At 39.2% G+C, this 23673-nt stretch overlaps 1 protein-coding gene across 5 annotated transcripts; it reads right to left on the bottom strand.

Annotated features, from left to right (window-relative positions):
- Positions 1 to 1136: 1136 nt before the first annotated feature.
- LOC126322719 (meiotic nuclear division protein 1 homolog) lies at positions 1137 to 23287 on the bottom strand. 5 transcript variants are annotated; one of them, XM_049994568.1, is made up of 6 exons: positions 23149 to 23287; positions 21016 to 21283; positions 20730 to 20890; positions 20481 to 20617; positions 20141 to 20393; positions 1137 to 1666 (listed from the first exon to the last, which is right to left on the bottom strand). In XM_049994568.1, exons 3-6 carry the CDS (start codon positions 20817 to 20819, stop codon positions 1529 to 1531), a joined length of 618 nt encoding a protein of 205 aa, XP_049850525.1. In that variant the 5' UTR covers positions 20820 to 20890; positions 21016 to 21283; positions 23149 to 23287; the 3' UTR covers positions 1137 to 1528. The 5 variants fall into 5 exon arrangements, with proteins under 5 accessions (XP_049850525.1, XP_049850519.1, XP_049850536.1 ...); XM_049994562.1 differs by having other exon boundaries at positions 21016 to 21286; XM_049994579.1 differs by lacking the exon at positions 23149 to 23287 and adding an exon at positions 21582 to 23066.
- Positions 23288 to 23673: the final 386 nt, after the last annotated feature.

A 23673-nucleotide genomic window follows, 5' to 3' on the forward strand; every position in this document is an offset into this window, starting at 1 on the left:
TTTGAGGAGAATGATTCAACACTGGCCAAACTGAAACCCAGGTGACCAAGGACATCAAGAATGGGCAAATTCATGGGGAGGGTAAATCAGTCTGTCTGTGATGATCCTAACATCTCCATACACAAGCACGCAAGTTCTTTAAATATACATAGATTTCCAGTGCACCATATTCTGCAGAAATGCCTATTGGTGCAGGAATTAAAGCCTCAGGATGCCAGACATAGGCAGCAGTTAGTTAATGATGTGACTGACTGCTCTTCATTTAATATCTTTTTTTTCACTGAGGCTCACTTCACCTGAACTGTCATTCCAAAACAGTATTTGGAACATTATGTGACAACATTAAAAGACTTTTTGGTGCCTGAATTGCAAATCTTTCCTGATTATAACCACAGAACCTGGTTTCAGCAAGACAGATCCACAGTCCACATGTTCGACGCGTCTATACTGCAAGTTTGTTAAATTACCCCTGGCAAATTGATCTTCAGGAGGGGTGACAAAGTGGCCCACACACAGTTGAGACTTGAGCCATATGGACTTTTTTCCCCTTATGGAGATGTATCAAATTTAAAGTGTTAGTCAATAATCTGACTTCTCTAGAAAAAATGAAAGAAAATACCTGTAGCTAAGTGCCCGCCATCTCAATGTCTACATGCCAAGCTGTCATGCAAAAGTTTGTTCATCATTTAAATGAGTGCCATACCCATGATGCACTGCATTTAAATTACACTATCTTTAGGAAGTAAATTCCTCAACTGTATATTTAAAAAAATTACAATTTTATCGATTTTATGTTTTGACACATCAAATCTGAACTTTCTTTTGAAATATCCTGTACTACAATCTCCTATGTATCACTCTCACAGGGATTGTGAGGACACAATTAGATTAATTACAGAAGCATTTAAACAGTCTTCCTACCCACACTCCATATTGAATAGTAGGAAGAAGCCATAACTGATACAATGGTAAGTATCCCCTGCCTTTCACTTCACAGCAGTTTATAAAGCATGGATGTCTATGTCAAGTCTGTAAAGTTATTATTATTATTATTATTATTATTATTATTATTATTATTATTATTATTATTATTATTATTATTATTATTATTAATAATAAGTGAAGTATTTCTTGGATCTTGGAGAATGGGTGATTGATTTATTGCAAAATTATTGGAAATTTCAGTCCTCATAAACTTTAATTAAAATATTTTTAAAAACACTTAAATATATTCCATGATAATCTCAATTATGCCTTTTTTTCTGATCTGTTTAATTCTAACAAACAATAACAGTTACAATACATATATTCACAACACATTCCATACTATACATTTTTGTCGCAATAGTTAAACAAAATTAAAACCACAAAAAAAATCTGGACATTGTCTCTGAGATATTGTGTTGGCTTGTACAACACTATTACTTTATATTCCTCACTCTGAGGCACAAATATCTAACCCTTTACTCTGAAGTAGGGAGTTACAGTACACCACAGATATTATTTACACTGAATTCAGCCAGCTGAATTAATTTAGGTAGTCCATCTCTGGATCAATACCAAACTGCTTGTCCAGCACACTTCCTTCAATAAAAAATTTATTTTTACACCACGATTTAATTGCAAACAAATTGTCCGTCCACCTGTTAGCTGCATCCTTTGCTACCTGAAATGACAAAGTAATTAATACAGTAAGATGCTAATATCATAAGTGAGACACTGTGCATGCGTATTGCACGCACGCACGCACGCACACCAGTATGTTACTTTACACAGTTTTAGTAGTATACATTGCTTTAGCACACAAAATTTCTCCATGGAATAAAAAAAAATTCTAAATATAAAACAGTAAATAACTGTAACAGTATCTTCATAATACAGTCCAGTACAAAACAAAAAATTGGGCACTGGAAAATCTAGAAAAGATGGAATAAGAGAACATGTAAATGTGGTTGCCAAATGATGTTAAACAGGGACAAGGAGACTACAAACATGCAAAGAAAAAAGTTTAAGGAGAATTCTTCAAAGAACTAGTGACACTTTCGTTCAATATGTAAGTGAAGGGTGATTAGAGGTTTAACATCCCATCAACAGAGAGGTCATCAGAGATGGAGCAGATGCTAGAAGTGGGAAGGCAATTAGCTGTATTCTTTTCATAGGGACTATTTCAGCATCTGTCATTTAGGGAAGGGGAAGCCTAAATGTAGATAGCTCACTACGGATCTGAACTACACTTCTTCAGCACACAAGTCCAGCACCTTAACCACAAAGATATGCAGATATGTGGCCAGCACAAGCTAAACTGACACAGTGGAAAGAACCACAGATGAGGAATTATGTAAAGTTGAATTGTAGCAGAGACCTATTACACTTTGTTGTAACACAACTGTATTTTAGTGGTAAGCACTAGTAAGTAACTGATGTCCACATCTACATCACTACACTGCAATTCACACTTAAGTGCCCGGCCGAGGTTCTTCGAACCGCCTTCAGACTATTTCTCTACTATTCCAGTTTCTAACAGCAAGTGGGAAAAATGAACACTTGAATCTTTATAAGAACGTAGGCTTCCGCGGCCGGTGTCATAGTGATTAAAATTCTTCTGGGTAATATGCCGCGTCATTTCTAAAAAACTAACAACAATAATAAATTAAAACCGACGTTTCGGCCGAATTGCAACGGCCTTCCTCAGGGCACGACTGGTTTTGCATGGGGTAGGTGCTACTATTTCTTACAGACTATCGATGTCTGACGTCACGGTTGTAGAATTTTAATTGGCCCTCTAAAATGATTGGCTAGTCATGACGTAAGGGAAGATGGAAGGAAAGGGGCTATTCGTGGATATCCATGTCGTCAACGATTGGTAGCTGACCGCCAATCAGCGTTCCGCTTCTGGTCGGCAAGTTTTCCTCCTGTTGTGCGCGGAAGTGGACTGACAGTTGCTCTACAGCTGTTTGTGTAGATACGTCCGTGTCCCGTGTAGCTTCTGCCCCGCGGCAGAAGTTCACACATGAGACTGAAAACAATGGTACCTTGCCATTTCTGGATGTGGAAGTATATAGAGCTGCGGAAGGTAAACTGGGACACAAAATGTACCGGAAACAAACTCACACTAATCGGTACCTGCACGCTGAGAGCCACCACCACCCAGCTCAAAAGTATTCTGTTCTGCATACGTTAACTGCCCAAGCCTACCGGATAAGCGATGAAAATAATATCAAAGAAGAATTAAAGGAGCTACAAAACACGTTTCGTGCCAACGGCTATGATGACAACATCATAAGAAAGGTAGCTAAAACTAAAGGGAGCAGAACACGAGAAGAAGGCAAAGAAGAGAAGCTTCCACTGGTACACTTACCATATGTAAAAGGCGTCAGTGAACGGCTAGGCAACATCTTCCGCCGACGAGGTTTCAGACCGATTTTTCGAAGCAGTCACAGGATCCACGAAATGATAGGTTCCACCAAGGATGCAGTCAACCATTTTAACACTGCAGGTGTTTACGAACTACGGTGTGAATGCGGAGCTGCCTACATAGGAGAAACAGGAAGACCTATCAGCTTACGAGTAGCAGAACACGAAAGCTACGTACGACTACAACAACACAATAAATCGGCGATAGCGGAACACCACCGTGACTGTGGACAACCTATCAGGTTCCAGGAAGCACGAGTACTGGCGAAAGAATCGTGGATGCGAGAACGCAAAATTCGGGAGGCGATCGAAATTATTAAGCAGCCTGACAACATCAACAGAGAAGATGGCTACAAACTCCCAGCGTCCTGGCTGCCGGCCATCCCAGTCCAACGGGCCGCGAGCGGCCGCGGGGCAGAAGCTACACGGGACACGGACGTATCTACACAAACAGCTGTAGAGCAACTGTCAGTCCACTTCCGCGCACAACAGGAGGAAAACTTGCCGACCAGAAGCGGAACGCTGATTGGCGGTCAGCTACCAATCGTTGACGACATGGATATCCACGAATAGCCCCTTTCCTTCCATCTTCCCTTACGTCATGACTAGCCAATCATTTTAGAGGGCCAATTAAAATTCTACAACCGTGACGTCAGACATCGATAGTCTGTAATAAATAGTAGCACCTACCCCATGCAAAACCAGTCGTGCCCTGAGGAAGGCCGTTGCAATTCGGCCGAAACGTCGGTTTTAATTTATTATTGTTGTTAGTTTTTTAGAAATGACGCGGCATATTACCCAGAAGAATTTTAATCACTTGAATCTTTCTATATGAGCTCTGACTGCTCTTATTTTATTATGATGACCATTTGTTTCTATGTATGTAGATGAAAGTAAAATATTTTTATGTTCAGAGTAGAAAGCTGACGACTGAAATTTCATGAAAAGATCTCACCAAAATGAAAAATATCTTTATATTAATGACTGCCACTCCAACTCACTCATCATATCCATTACAGTCTTTCCCCTATTTTGCAATAATACAAAATTAGCTGCCCTTCTTTGGACTTTTTCTGAAGCCTCCATCAACTCTATCTGGTAAGGATTCTATATTGCACAGCACTGCTCTAGCATAGGATGAACAAGTGTAGTGTAGACAGTCTCTTTAATACACCTGTTGCATCTTCTAAGTATTCTGCCAATAAAAAAATTCTAGTTTGCCTTTCCCACATCATTATCTATGTGATCGTTCCAATTTAAGTTGTTCATAAGTGTAATTCCCATGTATTTAATTGAATTGACAGCCTTTAAATCTGTGTGGTTTATTGTGTAACTGAAATTTAACAGACCTCATACTTTTACTTCTTTAGAAACAACTGCCACTTTTCGCGCCATACAGATATTGTATCTAAGTCATTTCGCTATTGGTTTTGATGACTTTACTAGATGGTAAACAACAGTAAAATCTGTGAACAATATAAGACAGCTGCTGACATTGTCCCCAGAATAGTTTGTATAGGTTGGGAATGGCTGGGGGCCAGAGAACGATGGATATCCACTTCTATTTTACTCTATGATTTTCTGTTGATTACCAGGTACTGTGACATTTCTCACAGGAAATCATGAATATTGTCACATAACTGGTTCAATACTCCATAGACGTGCAATTTGATTAGAAGTCTCTTGTGAGGAATGGTGTCAAAAGCATTCTGGAAATATGGAATCACTGTGTTCCTGTTGATAACACCCATTACTTCATTTGAATAAAGAGCTCTTTTGTTTCACAAGAATGATATTTTCTTAATCCATGCTGGCTGTGGGGCAATAAACTATTACCTTTGAGTTAATTCATAATGTTCAACACAGTGTGTGTTCCAAAACCCTACTGCAAACTGATGTCAATGATATCGATCTATAGTTCAGCAGATTACTTCTATTTCATTTCTTGAGTACTGGTGTGACCTTTGCAACTTTCTGGTCTTTTGATATGATTCTTTTGTCAAGAAATTGGTTGTATATGATAAGTATGGAGGTACTGTATCAGCATACTCTAAAAGGAACCTAACTGGTATTATTTTATTAAGTTCTTTAAGTTGTTTTGCTACACTGAGGGCATCTACATCTGAGTTACTCATGTTGGCAGTTGTTTTTTATTCAAATTCTGGAATATTTACTTCATCTTCTTTTGTCAATTAATTTCAGAGAACTATGTTTAATAAATCCGCTTTGGTGTTATTGGTAAAGAGAGAAACATAGGCTTAATTTTTACTACTTTTACATACCAATACCATATTTGGCCTGTGTGTGAGCTGGACCTAATATAAGCAGCCTTACTAATTTTGAGAGAAGGGAAGGAAAACAGAAACTCAGTGGCGAAAAATTTATGATACACTACCCATTTACAAAAACTGTTCACAATATACTCAGTGTTAATAACATGTTTTATGTTGTAATGTAGATAGTAATAAAAATAAAACAAAAAAACCTCAGGACTGCAAACATGCCCAGAGGGCCATGCAATGCTGACCAGTCACCATGTCATCCTCTGCCATATGGTGTCATTCGAATGCAGTAGGGAGCAGCAGGGGGTCAGCCCAATGCTCTCCCTCCCATTGTTGGCTTTCCATATCTTGGATAGCTCCTCAGTTGGCATTGTGAAATTGTGTGGGCCCCGTTCCAGTCCTCCCGGCAAGGAAAAAAGTCCTGGCATTTCTTGGAATTGAACTTGAGCCCTCAGCATGACATTCAGCTGAACTGACCACTCAACTATGGAGACACATGTAATGTAGATAAATTTTACACAAATACCAGCTCATACCCAGTTTTCACTGATGTCAGTGCTAATGCCACTATTGACATCTGCTTCATTACTGTCGACATTTTAATTTCTCCTCTCCTGATGTATGTTGTTCTCACTATCATTCAGGGCATTGAACATGTTGTCCTTCTTGAACCCACTGATGACAGAATCAGATGATATTGTGTGCCATTTAGAGAGAATCCAGCCGCACAGAAGGATGGCTTTTTAGTATTGCTCGATGAAGAGTATTCATGACACCCTTCAAAAGGGTAATTGGGATAGTGTTTTCAGAGACGGCCTTTAAATGGCTTGTATGCAACATCAAGCATCTGCAACACTGTTGCTCCATTTTCAACTAAGGTACAAGCACTACAGTAGGTGTTCCTATGATACGAAACTATATCGGCATTTTTAGGGCTGCAGAGATAAGCCAACTGCTGATATTTTAACATCAACACAACTTGTGAACATACATATGATGAGACCTCAGACATATACCCATATCTCAGAAGTTACAGTACGACTGAGACTAATTTTCTAAATACTATGTAATCATGGGAAAAGATATACAATGAAGAGGCAAAGAAACTGGTACACCTGCCTAATATCGTGTGGGCCCCTGTGAGCATGCAGAAGTGCCGCAACATGATGTGGCATGGCCTCGGCTAATGTCAGAAGTAGTGCTGGAGGGAACTGACACCATGAATCCTGCAGGGCTGTCCATAAATCTGTAAGAGTACGGAGGGGTGGAGATCTCTTCTGAACAGCACGTTGCAAGGCATCCCAGATGTTGTGGTCTTCAGTCATGAGACTGGTTTGGTGCAGCTCTCCATGCTAATCTATCCTGTGCAAGCTCCTTCACCTCCCAGTACCTACCGCAACCTACATCCTTCTGAATCTGCTTAGTGTATTTATCTCTTGGTCTCCCTCTTCGATTTTTACCTTCCATGCTGCCCTCCAATACTAAATTTGTGATCCCTTGATGCCTCAGAACATGTCCTACCAACTGATCCCTTTTTCTAGTCAAGCTGTGCCACAAACTTCTCTTCTCCCAATCCTATTCAATACCTCCTCATTAGTTACGTGATCTACCCACCTAATCTTCAACATTATTCTGTAGCACCACACTTCGAAAGCTTCTATTCTCTTCTTGTCCAAACTATTTATTGTCCATGTTTCACTTCCATACATGGCTACACTCCATACAAATACTTTCAGAAACGACTTCCTGACATTTAAATCTATGCTCGATGTTAACAAATTTCTCTTCTTCACAAACGCTTCCCTTGCCATTTCCAGTCTACATTTTATATCCTCTCTACTTTGACCATCATCAGTTATTTTGATCCCCAAATAGCAAAACTCCTTTACTACTTTAAGTGTCTTATTTCCTAATCTAATTCCCTCAGCATCACCCGATTTAATTTGACTACATTCCATTATCCTCAATTTGCTTTTGTTGATTTTCATCTTATATCCTCCTTTCAAGACACTGTCCATTCCATTCAACTGCTCTTCCAAGTCCTTTGCTGTCTCTGACAGAATTACAATGTCGTCGGCGAACCTCAAAGTTTTTATTTCTTCTCCCAGGATTTTAATACCTACTCTGAATTTTTCTTTTGTTTCCTTTACTGCTTGCTCAATATACAGATTGAATAACATCGGGGATAGGCTACAACCCTGTCTCACTCCCTTCCCAACCACTGCTTCCCTTTCATGTCCCTCGACTCTTATAACTGCCATCTGGTTTCTGTACAAATTGTAAATAGCCTTTCACTCCCTGTATTTTACCCCTGCCACCTTCAGAATTGGAAAGAGAGTATTCCAGTCAACATTGTCAAAAGCTTTCTCTAAGTCTACAAGTGCTAGAAACGTAGGTTTGCCTTTCCTTAATCTTTCTTCTAAAATAAGTCGTAAGGTCAGTATTGCCTCACGTGTTCCAACATTTCTACAGAATCCAAACTGATCTTCCCCGAGGTCGGCTTCTACCAGTTTTTCCATTCGTCTGTATAGAATTTGCGTTAGTATTTTGCAGCTGTGACTTATTAAACTGATAGTTCGGTAATTTTCACATCTGTCAACACCTGCTTTCTTTGGGATTGGAATAATTATATTCTTCTTGAAGTCTGAGGGTATTTTGCCTGTCTAATACATCTTGCTCATCAGATGGTAGAGTTTTGTCAGGACTGGCTCTCCCAAGGCCATCAGTAGTTCTAATGGAATGTTGTCTACTCCCGGGCTCTTGTTTCCGCTCAGGTCTCTCAGTGCTCTGTCAAACTCTTCACGCAGTATTGTATCTCCCATTTCATCTTCATCTACATCCTCTTCCATTTCCATAATATTGTCCTCAAGTACATCACCCTTGTATAGACCCTATATATACTCCTTCCACCTTTCTCCTTTCCCCTCTTTGCTTAGAACTGGGTTTCCATCTGAGGTCTTGATATTCATACAAGTGGCTCTCTTTTCTCCAAAGGTCTCTCTAATTTTCCTGTAGGCTGTATCTATCTTACCCCTAGTGAGATAAGCCTCTACATCCTTACATTTGTCCTGTAGCCATGCCTGCTAGCCATTTTGCACTTCCTGTCAATCTCATTTTTTGAGACGTCGTATTTTTACTGCATTTTTATATTTTCTCCTTTTATCAATTAAATTCAATATTTCTTCTGTTCCCCAAGGATTTCTACTCGCCCTCGTCTTTCTACCTACTTGATCCTCTGCTGCCTTCACTATTTCATCCCTCAGAGCTACCCATTCTTCTTCTACTGTATTTCTTTCCCCCATTCCTGTCAATTGTTCCCTTATGCTCTCCCTGAAACTCTGTACAACCTCTGGTTCTTTCAGTTTATCCAGGTCCCATCTCCTTAAATACCCACCTTTTTGCAGTTTTTTCAGTTTTAATCTACAGGTCAAAACCAATAGATTGTGGTCAGAGCCCACATTTGCCCCTGGAAATGTCCTACAATTTAAAACCTGGTTCCTAAATCTCTGTCTTACCATTACATAATCTATCTGATACCTTTTAGTATCTCCAGGCTTCTTCCATGTATACAACCTTCTTTTATGATTCTTGAACCAAGTGTTAGCTATGATTAAGTTATGCTCTGTGCAAAATTCTGCCACGCGACTTACTCCGTCATTTCTTAGCCCCAATCCATATTCACCTACTATGTTTCCTTCTCTCCCTTTTCCTACACTCGAATTCCAGTCACCCATTACTATTAAATTTTCGTCTCCCTTCACTATCTGAATAATTTCTTTTATTTCATCATACATTTCTTCAATTTCTTCGTCATCTGCAGAGCTAGTTGGCATATAAACTTGTACTACTGTAGTAGGCTTGGGCTTCGTGTCTATCTTGGCCACTATAATATGTTCACTATGCTGTTTGTAGTAGCTTACCCACTCTCCTAGTTTTTTTATTCATTATTAAACTTGACCCCTGCATTACCCCTATTTGATTTTGTATTTATAACCCTGTATTCACCTGACCAAAAGTCTTGTTCCTCCTGCCACCGAACTTCACTAATTCCCACTATATCTAACTTTAACCTATCCATTTCTCTTTTTTAATTTTCTAACCTACCTGCCCGATTAAGGGATCTGACATTCCACGCTTTGATCTGTAGAACGCCAGTTTTCTTTCTCCTGATAATGATGTCCTCTTGAGTAGTCCCCGCCCGGAGATCCGAATGGGGGACTATTTTACCTCCGGAATATTTTACCCAAGAGGACGCCATCATCATTTAACCATACAGTAAAGCTGCATGCCCTCGGGAAAAATTACGGCTGTAGTTTCCCCTTGCTTTCAGCTGTTCGCAGTACCACAACAGCAAAGCCGTTTTGGTTAGTGTTACAAGGCCAGATCAGTCAATGATTCAGACTGTTGCCCCGGCAACTACTGAAAAGGCTGCTGCCCCTCTTCAGGAACCACACGTTTGTCTTGCCTCTCAACAGATACCCCTCTGTTGTGGTTGCACCTACGGTACAGCTATCTGTATCGTTGAGGCACGCAAGCCTGCCCACCAACGGCAAGGTTCATGGTTCATGGGGAGGGGGCATCCCAGATATGCTCAATATAGTTCATGTCTGGGGAGTTTGGTGGCCAGTGGAAGCAATTAATCTCAGAAGAGTGTTTCTGGAGCAATTCTGGACACGTGGGGTGTCGCATTGCCCTGCTGGAATTGCTCAAGTCCATCAACATGCACAATGGACATGATTGGATGCAGCTGATCAGACAAGATGCCTACGTACGTGTCACCTGTCAGAGTCGTATCTAGATGTATCATGGACCCTCTATCACTCCAACTGCTCACGTCCCACACCATTACAGAGCCTCCACTAGCTTGAACACTCCCCTGCTGACATGCTGGGTCTATGGATTCATGAGGTTGTCTCCATACCCGTACATGTCCATCTGCTCAAAACAATTTGAAACGAGACTTGAGCAACCGGGAACATGTTTCTAGTCATCAACAGCCCAATTCTGGTGTTGACAGATCCAAGCAAGGCATAAAGCTTTATTTTGTGCACTCGTCAAGGGTACATGACTGGGCCTTCAGTTCTGAAAGCCCATATCGATGATGTTTCGTTGAATGGTTCGCACAATGACACTTGTTGATGACCCAGCTTTGAAATCTGCAGCAATTTGCAGAAGGGCTGCACTTCTGTCATGCTGAATGATTCTCTTCAGTCATCATTTCTTGCAGGATCTTTTTCTGGCTGCAGTGATGTCGGAGATTTGACGATTTACTGGATTCCTTATATTTATGGTTCACTCATGAAATGGTTGTATGGGAAAATTCCCACTTCATTGCTACCTTGTAGGTGCAGTGACCCATCGCTAGTGCCATCGCCAATTATAATGCCACGTTCAAACTCACTTAAATCTTGATAACCTGCCATTTTAGCAGCAGTAACTGATCAATAACTGCACCAAACACTTGTTGTCTTATATAGGCACTGCCGACCGCAGTGCCATATTCTGCCTGTTTATGTATCTCTTTATTTGAATATGCATGCCTATACCAGTTTCTTTGGCACTACAGCGAATGAGGTGATAGTAGCTTCTAGTGAACAAACTCTCCAGCCCAACATCAATGTCTGGACAGACAAGTTGAAGAAAAGAGGAAAGTAAAGTAAAGCAAGTGTTGAAAAAAAAAATCATCATTATAAACAAAAGGGAAGAAAGGCCTAACATCACAATGGAAGGAAAACCAATAGGCAGGTTTGTAAATTTGGGTAATTGCACTTATCAACAGTGCAGATGGGAAAAAGTCAGGAAGCATGCCATCTGTTTAATGCAATCACATGAGACTAACTCAATGAGAGAAAGAGAGAATGAAAGAAAGAAAGTTAGCTGCATATAGATCTACCTAATCCTAAAACTGAACTGTGACAGTGAACCTGTATAGGAAGTATGAGAACATTTCAAATTTAAGCACCAGAAATGAGATATCTAAAAAAAAAAAAAAAAAAAAATTTAGAAAGCAGGACTTTGAGGTACAGGACTTAAAACACTGACACTGAGAAAAATTTTAATGTAAAGCCTCTGGAGAAGAATATCCAAGACCAACAACTGAAGTGTTCTGGAGAAATGTTTAGAAAGGTTGCCCACCATGTTTAATGAAGGCTGCAGAAATGGTTCAGTATGGTCTAGATAGACCTGGGAGGATGGGACGGAGGTGGGAGAAGCGACTATCAGTAAGAGTGCAGTAAATGCGACAGCAGACAGTAAGAGATGGAGATCCCTTGTGTCCTTGATACTGTGTGTTTATTGAGGACTGGTTTGAATGAACAACATATACAGGGTGTTTCAATACTTTAACCAACTTTGGGGACATGTTCCTCACACCAAGACAAGAAAAAAATTCATATAAACATGTCCGAAAATCCTTTGTTTTCGAGTTATTAATGAAAGTTTACAATTTAGGTGATGGGAGCTCATTGAGACAAACTCATAAAAAATGCCCAAAACGTCCTCACCTTGCTTCTAAATAAACACACACACACACACACACACACACACACACACACACACACACACACACACACACACACACACTTGTAGAAACACGGACTGTCGCACCCTTCCAAATACTCCCCAACAGTTCCGCAGGTTTCCGTGACATGTTGAAAAGACTGAGGTCAGAGAAACATGCTGGCCATGGATCTTGTCCTCTATCTAACCATCTGTCATGGTAGATACCAGCTGGTGCCTCTTAAACACCGAGACTGAGATGTGTTGGAGTTCCATCATGCATAAACCGTATGTTTCTTATTATTTGCAGGGCATGTCTTCTAGTAGGTCTTGGAGGGTGTTATGAATAAAGTCCCTGTAGGCAGCACTGGTAAGACCTGCTGGGAGACATATGGCCCTACCAGACAGTCACTTACAATGCCAGCCCACACATTAATCTCAAATTTATGTTTATGTGTAGCCTGTACTGTAGCATTAGGTCAGCGAAAACCCCACATGGGTTGACTGTGCAAATTTGTTATTCCATCTCTTACAATCATTGCCTCGTCTATAAACAAAACTGAAGAGACAAGTAATGGACCAGTAGTTTGTGCAAAAACCACTGAGAAAAGTTCTGTGGTGCATGTTTGGCGAGTGTAAGGTCCTGCACACACATAAGGTGGCACAAATACACGAGTTGCTCGTGAAGTATCCTCCATGCTACTCTTGGAAATGTGCCACAATGTCAAGGCCATTTGGATTGTGCTGATACCTGACTCTTCTTAGGCACCCTGTAGAATGTGCTCTTCCATGTGGGCAACACACAGTCTTACTCAGTCAATAGTCTGTAGCTCTATGGATCCTGTATCAACAACACAATGATGCACAGCATTAAAGATTGGATGACCTGGCTGTCGTGACTCTGGAAATGCTGCCGGATACAGCCATGCAATGTCATGTGCATTACCATTCGGGGTAGGCATAGATAGAAATCATGCCTGCCTGTTCACGAAATGAGTGTCCCACCACGCTTGAACGGAACACTTTCAGTTAATTCACTGCCTACAGTATGTGCACACAATGTAAATGTGGAAGACATAGGAAGGATGAATGTAAGCAAGTCTCCCTGGCAACCCACTGCCATCCAGGAACAATGAGTCAAACAGGTGCTAGATATGTGAAGTTGTTGGGATGTACCTGGAGAGCTGTTAACATCATTAATTAATTACTCAAAAATGAAATATTTTTGGATGTATGTTTGTATGAACTTTTCTTATTTTGGTGTTGGGAATCTGTCCCCAAAGTGTGATGTATTTTTGAATCATCATGTGTATGGGTCATTGAAGGTTGAATGAAACTTTAATCTGAGGGATCAAATAAAAAAAAAGCTACACTAATAAAACTATGTCAGTTTTTCAAAGCAGTCCCCTGCTCCATCCAGAGTTGTGGAAATTCCAGGTCTCACTTGCTTTGACAACCAACACTAGGCATCACAATATTGTGCTTATATGCCTCACATTTATCACCTCTCAGATATTGTACGAGGATTGAATAAGTAAAATTCTTCAGTTACGCATGAGATCTGAATGCTGGGGATGGGAAGAAAGGTTCCCAGTGCAAGTCTTAATTCTGTTTCGGTACTATGATCTGAATTAGGATTTGAACATCACTGTGAAGAATAGTACATTAGCTAACAACATACCAATTGTTTTCTTTGGGACAACATTTTAACTAGCATCCTTAAGCGACTTAGAATAATATTGTACATTTATCTAACTCCTTGCTTGAAACGTTCAACATGTGTGACACTTTTTCATGCTCCAAACATACTGCAAACTAACAGCTGTGATCTTCTCTTCTTAACTCTGGGGAAACCTTCATGGTAGCACTCTGGACTCTTTCATTTGGTCTCAGGTGACACATGGTGACTCACTGCAGAAAAGCATCACTTCCATCTTAAAACTGGTGCTGAGGGTATCTGTAAATGGCCTTGTGTGCATCAACTGTCTATGCAAAAGAATGCAAGAATGAATTACTGGGTATACTGTTTATTCACTGTCACTGCTACTCTTGGAAATGTGCCACAATGTCAAGGCCATACAGATCAGCTGTCATCGACTTTTGACTTTAACCAAACAGTTCACGGAATTCATACACTGACATCCTTGCCAAAATTTCTTCACCATACTGGGCTGCCAAATTTCTCCACATTTCAGATGGTTTCCCGTTCTAGTTTGCAAGAAATTTTACCATGTGGAAACAAACTCAAGTCATGGGCAAGGTTGCTCATTCGGACGCACATTTGCAGTTGGCCTAATACTGAAAATGAGAGTCTCATGAAGGGTCAAGATTCATCTCCGAGCAGTTGTAGCACACTTCATATATTTTTAACTTTCCTGTGCCCCCCCCCCCTTTTTTTAAATCATTATCCACGAACCTCGTGTACATTTTTGTTTATGTGTACAAAAAAATTCTACTTGTTCTTGAACCTCGTTTACTTTTTTGACTGCGTAGACTACAAAATTCTACTTGGCCAACTGAAATACAGTGTGGGATAAATAAAACTGGTCCTGACAATATTTACAATAAGACTAATGTGAGATTGACTCTTGTTAAGGAACATCACAGAAGATGCTGGAAATGGTCACTGCTGACGTTGATGCAGCACTGTGCTCAATTTACCAAATGGTGAGACATGCAACGCGAACACAAAACACTCGTCCACAACACCTGACAACTGCAGAACACTTCAACACCAAAAAATACCTTTTCATAATGAGAGCTGACAAACATAGGTGCGGCTAATGTGCAATATCACATGGTAATGTTTATCCATGGCGTGGAACAGTGGAAATTTCTGAACCAAACCAATGGCAGTGTGGTACGGGAAGTTGGCTTGCCATTGGTGTTACCTGCCCCATGGCATCTTTCTGGTGAGAGAAATGTCAAAGAATTCCCCTTCCAGTGCTCAATATCTTTGCAGTCAGTGAACGTGTCCTAGGACAACATGTTTATTTTGAATCTCATGTTTGGACACAGCAGCTCTGCCTGAGGCAAAAGTCGCTAGAATCCACTAGATTAAAACCAAATGGATACTCGTTGGAAATACAGACAGTCATGGAAAAAGTGTCATGATGATCTCTCCACTGGCAAAAGATTCCAGATCAGTCTCCCATTCAGATCTCCAGGAAGTGACTGAAAAGGAGGATGTACCCATGAGAAAAAGCTAGAACAATCAAAAGAGTAACATCCTGCAAGTCGGAGTGTAGAATGCTGAAACTCTGAATATCGCAGACAAACTAGAAAATCTGTAATGGAAAATGCAAATGCTCAATATAACAGTGAAGTTACATGGGAACAAATTTAAGGATCTCTGGTCAGACAAATATAGGGTAATATCAACGACAGCATAAAATGTTAAAATGGGAGTAGGATTCATTGTGTACTGGAAGGTAGGGCGAAGAATGAGTTACTGCAAATAGTTCAGTCCACAATTATTCTCATCAGAATTGACAGCAATCTAATGTCAACAATAATAATTCAGGTTAACATGCCACATCCATAACCAGAAGATGAAGAGAGCCAGAGTATGAGAGGGCACTGAAACGCTAATTGAACGTGTAAAGGGAGAAGGCAGAATAATCATGGTAGACTGCAATGTTATAGTAGGGAAAGAGAGAGTTAAAGGAAAATACAGGATTGGTAATATGAATGAGAGAGGGAGAAGACTCCTTCTGCAATAAATTTCAGTGATTAACAGTAATTACACTGTTCAGAACTCGTGAAGATATATACTTGGACAAGGCCTTGTGACATGGGACGATACCAGTTGAATTACATCATGGTGAAACAGATTCCAAAATCAGATATTGGATTGTAAGCCACAATCTGAGGCAGATTTAGACTCAGATCACGATTTAGTAATAATATCGATGCACTGAGTAATGGTGATGTGTATCTGAAGTTCTCCGAGGCTGGAGGCACTGCAATAATGAATACAGTAGTAGACAGTTCAGCTGAAGAGGAATGGTCATCCCTGAAAAGGACAGTCACAGATAAGGGACAGACAAATAAATGAACTAGGAAAATCATTTCGAAGAAACCTTGTGGAACAGAAGAAACAGTTCAATTTATCGATGAAAGAAGAAAATTAAAAATCTATGGAAAAGAATGATGTACAGGGACATAAGCCAATTGGGAATAAAATCAGGAAAGCTAAAGTGAAGTGGCTGAAGAAAAAATGTGAAGAAATTGAATAGGAAATAGTCACCAGAAGGACGGTTTCTGAAAATGGAAAAACCAAAACAGCTTTTGGTGAAATTAAAAGCAAAACCATCAATCTTAAGAACTCAAAAGGAACTTAACTGCTAAATGCAGAGGAGATGGCAAGTAATTGGAAAGAGTACACTGACAGTCTCTATGAGGATGTACTATTGTCACCTTGAATGATAAGACGAAGAAATGGATGTTGATTTGGAAGACACAATGAGGCATTAAGCCACCATTCTTCCTATGCTCCAAATGCGAATGGAACCCAAATTTGGCTGCTCTCTTCCCAGTGGCAATCTTCTATCAAGCCTTTAAATAGTACATGTTGTCGATACATCTGCAGTGTGGCCATGTGGAATAGAAATACTACCTATGTCTTTCCAGCATTTCCACCAAAAAAATTCAAAGTAATGTTGGGACACAGCATCCAGTGCAAATCAACTCACACAGTTATACTTCTAGGCTTTTAGCTTGTCATTTCTCTGCACAATTCAGTAGTGTCTTACATCCCATGGCCCATAGAGCACACGTGATCGCAGATCCCAACAGCCTACCTAGTGAGCTGCAACACCTAAAAAAAGATGTTCCCACAGAACATTATTCTGATAAAAAAATGTAATGTATTCTGATCAAAGGAAGTTCAATGTAGGGGTGTAAACGAGTACGTGGAGGTACCCACTGCAATGGCCGCCTTGTCATAGTAAGGTGGCATGTCTTCAAGAAACGTAAGGATCCTCAAGAGGCACAAAGCCCTGGCAGGAGGGTACTATGAATGCCACTTTTGTCCAACTGTGAGTGCTTCTCCATGCATGTGTATTTCTTGCTCATGGCACCAATAAATTTTGATGCTGCCACACGAATATCATCAGTCATGTCCTGCTGCAGTGATGACAGCAATTATCACCACCTGCCCAGCTGACAATGCCAAGAAGTATATTTGTAGTACACATCTGTTTTTATTATTTGGAATTTCAGCCACAGTTTAGTCTCTTGCCACAACAATTTATTTACCTTGGAGCCAATTAGTTCATTATCTGTAATCCCATAGTGAGATTTCGCAAAGATTCATCGTCTTCTCTTATCAATCGTAGCATCAAAAGGATGTGCCATTTGTTACTACTAAAGCTTTTCAAAATTGTTAGAGCAGATAGTCTGTCACTGAATCTAACAATGAAGCAGTTGTCACCAGTGAGCAGAAATTTAATGCGAGTAGTATGGCTACAAATTTTATATCTTTGTTCTTACCAACAATGAAAACTTGGAATATAGAATACACTTCTAGTAATTAATTATTTTGGAACCACATGTGTAGTTATGGACTGCATCAAGATGCTGGATGGCCGCTCACAATGATTACAATGTGCTCATCTGGATAGTACTCCAGCATGTGAGGCAGATATTAAAATCTCTCACTAAAAGCAGTAGATGGCTAATTGGTGGATTAGATTTGTGCTATTTGCACTTGGTTAAGGTTGCTGGTGAACAGCCAGTATGTTAAGGTTGGATTTTGTAGGAATGGAGAGAGAGCGTTGAAGCTAAGGCTTGTATGTCCGAATTATTGCAGTTTATTTCATGAATTTTGTAAGATACTCTTTCAAGAATACAGCTACCCTTCCATAAAAGTTGTTCCTGTCACTTCCACACTGAAAAATTGTGTGTTTTCGCATAATAGGAAAGACTCACCTTACAGAATTTATATGATCTAGCACTATACAATGGTCTTAAATTATCATAAGACAAATTTCTGTCTCTCTTGTGTTGTTCAACCTGTCAGTTTCAAGGAGATTATTTTGGTGACAACACTAAATCAATGGAACAAACTAAAAAAACTTTAAAGTCAAAGAATTACCTGTTTTCACAGCTCTTTTGAACTACAATAAAATTCTGAAACTGACTGACCAAGTTTCATCCAGCTTGACAGCGTATTTAAGATAAAGTGAGGCTCGTATTTCTTTTGTAGTGTGTTTAAGAAGGGTTTCCCCCACGGAAAAATTTTTTTGAGGAAAAGATTTTGTAGAACAGAGCCGAGATGGTCTGCATATTTACCGACAAACTATCATTTGTCATGACACATTTCTGTTTGAATTTATTGATATAATTCTATTCTTTATCAGTGCTCTTTTCTACTTTAACAGAATGCAAATTATGGCCAGATTACTTATCTAGCATAGCAGTAGTTAATTATACACACAGACTTTCGTGTGAATCTATCTATCTATTGAAATCAGTATCAATATCTCTACAGCAGTTCCTCAGATTAGCTTTCACACAATGACAGAAAAATGCAATGGGACTTTTTAACATGTATAGACGTGTTTAATCAACATAGCAAAATGTCAGATAATTATTCCTACAAATTACATGCATTTAATTACTGCTTTTCTCAAATATATTGTAAGAAATTTTAAAGGCACTGTTGAAAGCAAATATTTCAATATACGGCACCATTATCTTGAAACTAGTACAAAAGAACAACTTTATCAATTGAACTGGGAACGCACAAAAATATCAATACGCCGTGAGAAATGCATGCTAGAACATAAATGCAGATTCTAGCCAACCCTGCAGGTTTGCACAGTTGCTTTTGACCACTAATGGCACCTGTGCAATGTCCTCCAAGTGTTGCAAGTTCAGTCGTGACCAAAACAGTGTTCTGGGTTGTTGTGAGTGCATTATTCTGAAGCTATATTGTTTGTGTTTGTTTGGCACCTTCCATAACCAAGTTAGCCGAAGTGTTTCGTTTTACAAGACACTATATTGGAAGAGTTACACAACATACAGGGAAAGCAGAAAAAAAACATCATCTGCTAAGTCACTACATGGGATAAAGTGTGTATCAAGAGATTGTGACAGGCGCTCAATGAAGAGAACTGTGATGAAAAGAATGACGGAAGTTGCAAAAGCCACTGCAGAACTGCACGTCAAACTCAAGAACCCTATCAGCAGCAAAGCAACATGAAGGGAGCTCCAAAAACTGGTAATTGCAGCACAAGCAAAACCATGCGCCAGTGATGCCAATTCTTGGAACAGAAAATCTGAACCATGGAGGAATGGATGAAAGTAATTTGGTCAGATGAGTCTTGTTGCATGCCACTTCCAACTTCTGGCAGAGTTTACATCCCAAAAGTGAAAACATGGTAGTGGATAGGTGATAACTGGGGCTGCCATATTGGGGTATTCCATGGCTCCATGGTTACTCTGCCAAGGATTATGCAACAATTTTTGCTCATCAGGTCCATCCCATGATACATTTGTTCCACAATGGTGATGCTGTATTTAAAAAAAAAAAAAAAAAAAAAAACAGGCCTCCTATTCACACAGTTTGCATCATGCACAACTGGTTTTCTGAGCCCGAGGATGACTTGTCATATCTCCTCTGGCCACTACAGCCACCAGATCTCCATATTATTGAGGCTTTGTGGTCCACTTTGGATGGAAGAGTGCATAATCGCTATCCACCACCACCACCACCACCACCACCACCACCACCATCGTTCCTAAACGTTCGATAGTTTTATGGGAAGAATAGAACAAAGTTCCCTCGAAAACCATACAAGACCCATATTCATCCATTCTGAGACAAATGGAAGCTGTTTGCAATGCCAAAAATTTTCCTACACTATATAAGGCATAGTAATGTGTTGCATTTTTGATGTTTCCATATTTTTTTCCCACACCTTGTATCTTTTTTTTTTTACCTGTATTTGTTGTTTCATTTGTTCTAAAACTTCTGGATCAGAATCTTTATACTTCTGTATTTCATCTTTAAGTCGAGCCTCTTCTGTTTTAAGAGAGGCTATATTTTCCAGAATTATGGTTCTTTCATCTGATTCTTCTCTACCAAGGTTTGCAGTTTCAACATTTTCTTTCACCTTCTTAAGTTTCTTGTTTGTTTCCTCAAGCTTATTGCTCAAGTCTGTCAATTTCCGTTTCCTTGAATGTTTTGCTTTACTGAAACGGAATAAGAAACATTTGTTAACCATAATGTCCACTTCCTGAAATCAGCAATACGAATAAGAAATATTTCTCAAATTTTACCTGGGATATGCCCAAAAATAGATTGATGTGCCAATTTTATCAGTGTCAACTAAACCATCATCTACTAAGCTCTGAACAACATCCTTGACTGATTGAGCAATGACACCTTTCTCTTTGGGTGCAATTTTTTCCAATTCCTGGAGACAGAAAACGTTACATCAAATTCACTATATACAAAAAGACAAATCTCAATAAATCAGAACTTGTATTTCAGTTTGTAGGATCTCTCAGAGGAACTAAGCAGTGTACCTTTAACTGAAAAAATTCTTTCTTCTCATAAAATATTTGCAGTACTCGCACTCGCTTCTCCTCAGCACTTACTCCTTTACGCTTTGACATGGTTTTGGTAGAAGAGTGTGTTTAGGACTATTGCCAAATTCACTAGGCACACATACTTTTTAAGCACTCCACTGGAAAAAAGAATGATTATTTCAACAAAAAAATAAAGAGTGGACCAGTTTATTGACTTATCTAACTAGTATGACAATAGGTCTGCACTTGACTATTTCCTACAAATTGTGGATCTGGTACTTACTTGTCTGACTGGCTTCTCTAGCTGATGTAATAACATCACTTTCATCTAATAAGTAGCATTGCTGCATCTATGAATTATATGCAATTCATATAAAATCTGTGCGTTTTCCAGATTAAATAATTTGGACGCTCAGAATGAGTATTTTTTTCACAGGCAGTGTTGTTACTGACAACTATCCAAGCTTGTACCATGAACTGCCTCACACATTCAATTTTCCATTACCTGCAACTTCTTTCTGGATGTAGCAATGATTATATTGAGTCGCCCACTGCTGGCAGAAAGGAAGTCATACTCAACTTTCATCTTATCCGTCTGTATTATGGTTTTAATAATGAAGGTGTAAATAAGGTCCCATTTCCTACTAGAGATTGAAAACTAAACGTAAACACACCCAGGCTACCTAGGTCACTGATAATCTAGTACACAGATTCAATCCAGATCTGACTCAATATTTGTCGCAAAAGCTATCTATAAATATACACATGCACGACAGACTCTAGATTTCACACATCTCTTTGAGAGAGCACTGTGCATGTTTTTATTTATAGAAATATAACCATACTTACAAAAAATAATGTCAGCTTCATCTTGTTGTATAATACAAACAGAAATAAAACAAACCAAACTTTCTCCATTTCTATCATTTTTAAAAATGCAGGCCTAAATTGTGGCAACAGAATGATCTCTAGCATTGCCTGATGACTTGGTTAGATTGAAAGGTGACAGTCTGGTTCTGAGTTGGTGAAGCAGTATTAGATAAAAATGTATATGGAATGGGCATGTATTTCACTGCAAGCTTTTCAATCCACCTTCTTCTCCAACAATCTTTGTGTTCTGAAGTACCATGAATCTTTCTTTATGTCATATATTATGTGGTACCTTCTATCCTTTCATTGTTCGTCAATTTTCAGTTTCTTCTGAAGCACCACTGTGTAGTTTGTTCTCACTGAATATCTCGGACTGTTTCTTTTCTTACTCTTGGCTATTCTTATTAACTGTGTATCTTCATTTACACTTATTAGTAGCTTCACAGTCCTCATTTTCCACCTCCAATTGACACATTCTATATTCAAGACACCAAAGTGTAGAAAGCACTGCCCTTTAAGTTTCACACTGTCTATGACTGAGCATCATATAAGACAACATTCTACACAAAACACACTGCAATTTTTTTCCACCAGAAATTTCGTTTTTCCTATAGGCCTACAGGTTTCTTTCACTACTGTCTGCAACTCATTTATGGATTTTGTAGTCATCGATAGAATACATCCAAACTGTACCAAGTAAGAACATTCATTCCAAGACATTTTGTTTTCGTAAAGTGTATACTATTGTATGAACGCGAAGGTTACAGATTAAGCACAATTTGATCACCAGTAAAAAGAAATATTGTGGTTATTAACCACATTTGGATTGTCATTTTGATTTATGTTGTGGAAGAATAAGAATCTGAAAAGCACACATAGCTACCTGTCCATGTAGATATTTTTACAGTGATCGGAAGCTCTTTCAGAATACTACATTGTCAGATGATGCATAAGTTTTACCATTCCTTACTTCCGTGGTTATGTCAAAGCCTACCACCTCATCTGTACGGACTTGTACCTCAATTTTAATCAGTCATGGGTTTTGGATCCGAGTGAACATTTTCTTACAAATGGGTTTTCAGATAAGAAACTAATAGTACCTATTTGGAATCTGAATCTTCCAACACCTTTTCCACTTGGCATTCAAGGCATTTTCGACTGTATACTAATGACCAGATTCTACAGAATAACTGGTAATTGTTCACATTCAAGATGCAACTGTTTATTATGGGGATTGTCAGTAATAATAAAGGCCCATAATAATTACTCTCCTTTTCGTTTATATAGAATGATCATTTACTATCATGCTACGCACGCATCATATGGAGGTGTTTTGTAAGTAATTACTGCAAATAGCTTGAACTCGTTAGTATGTTTAAACGAGTATTTTTGACTATTATTAAATACCTACTCCCGCCCGTACAGTTGCAGGAACTACCGCTACATGATTTAACAAAATAATATAAAACGAACAAAGCACTTGGTTTGCAATAAAATGAGAAAGTTCCGATACTTACGAGACTATATCAAAATATGTAACAATTACCTTACTGATTTTATAAAGATGCACTTGCTGCGCAGTTCAAAACACTAACAGCACAATATTTGATACTTATTTTATATGCTGCTTACGCAAATAAACAAATACCCAAACTTCAAGCTGACCGCTAATCAGTGCAGCCAATAGTTCCACCTGTAAGTCTTGCATTCCCCGTCTACAGACAAATTTCTCGATGCGGAGAGAGGCAAGACTTCAAATACACTTTTTCTAAAGCGCAAGAATTATCGGTAAACACGTTTTTATACGTGCTACGCTACCTAGGGCAGTTCATCCGCAGGTTAGAAGCGTAAGCTACTACAATAAAGAGTAAATTTTAAAGCCTTTCAGAAACTGTGTTATTTTCAGTTTTTTAAAATTAGGTTTATAGGTCCTTACATTTAACAATTTAGTCATTGCAAAGTACTGGTCTTTGTGCACCAGTAAATATTGTGGTTTTTTAGGTGGAATGGCCCATACCAAGCACACATTTGTTGGCTTAAGAAGTCGATTTAAAAAAATTCCGGAACTGTG

This window comes from Schistocerca gregaria, chromosome 2 (genome assembly GCF_023897955.1).
Source record: "Schistocerca gregaria isolate iqSchGreg1 chromosome 2, iqSchGreg1.2, whole genome shotgun sequence".
Taxonomy (NCBI): Eukaryota; Metazoa; Arthropoda; class Insecta; order Orthoptera; family Acrididae; genus Schistocerca; species Schistocerca gregaria.

Coding starts and splice junctions, on each gene's coding strand:
- LOC126322719 (XM_049994576.1), bottom strand. CDS start 20,819: ATGTCAAAGCGTAAAGGAGTAAGTGCTGAGGAGAAGCGAGTGCGAGTA. Junction 20,618..20,729: donor AAGAATTTTTTCAGTTAAAG/GTACACTGCTTA, acceptor TTCTGTCTCCAG/GAATTGGAAAAAATTGCACC. Junction 1,667..20,140: donor AAATGAAACAACAAATACAG/GTAAAAAAAAAA, acceptor TTGTCATTTCAG/GTAGCAAAGGATGCAGCTAA.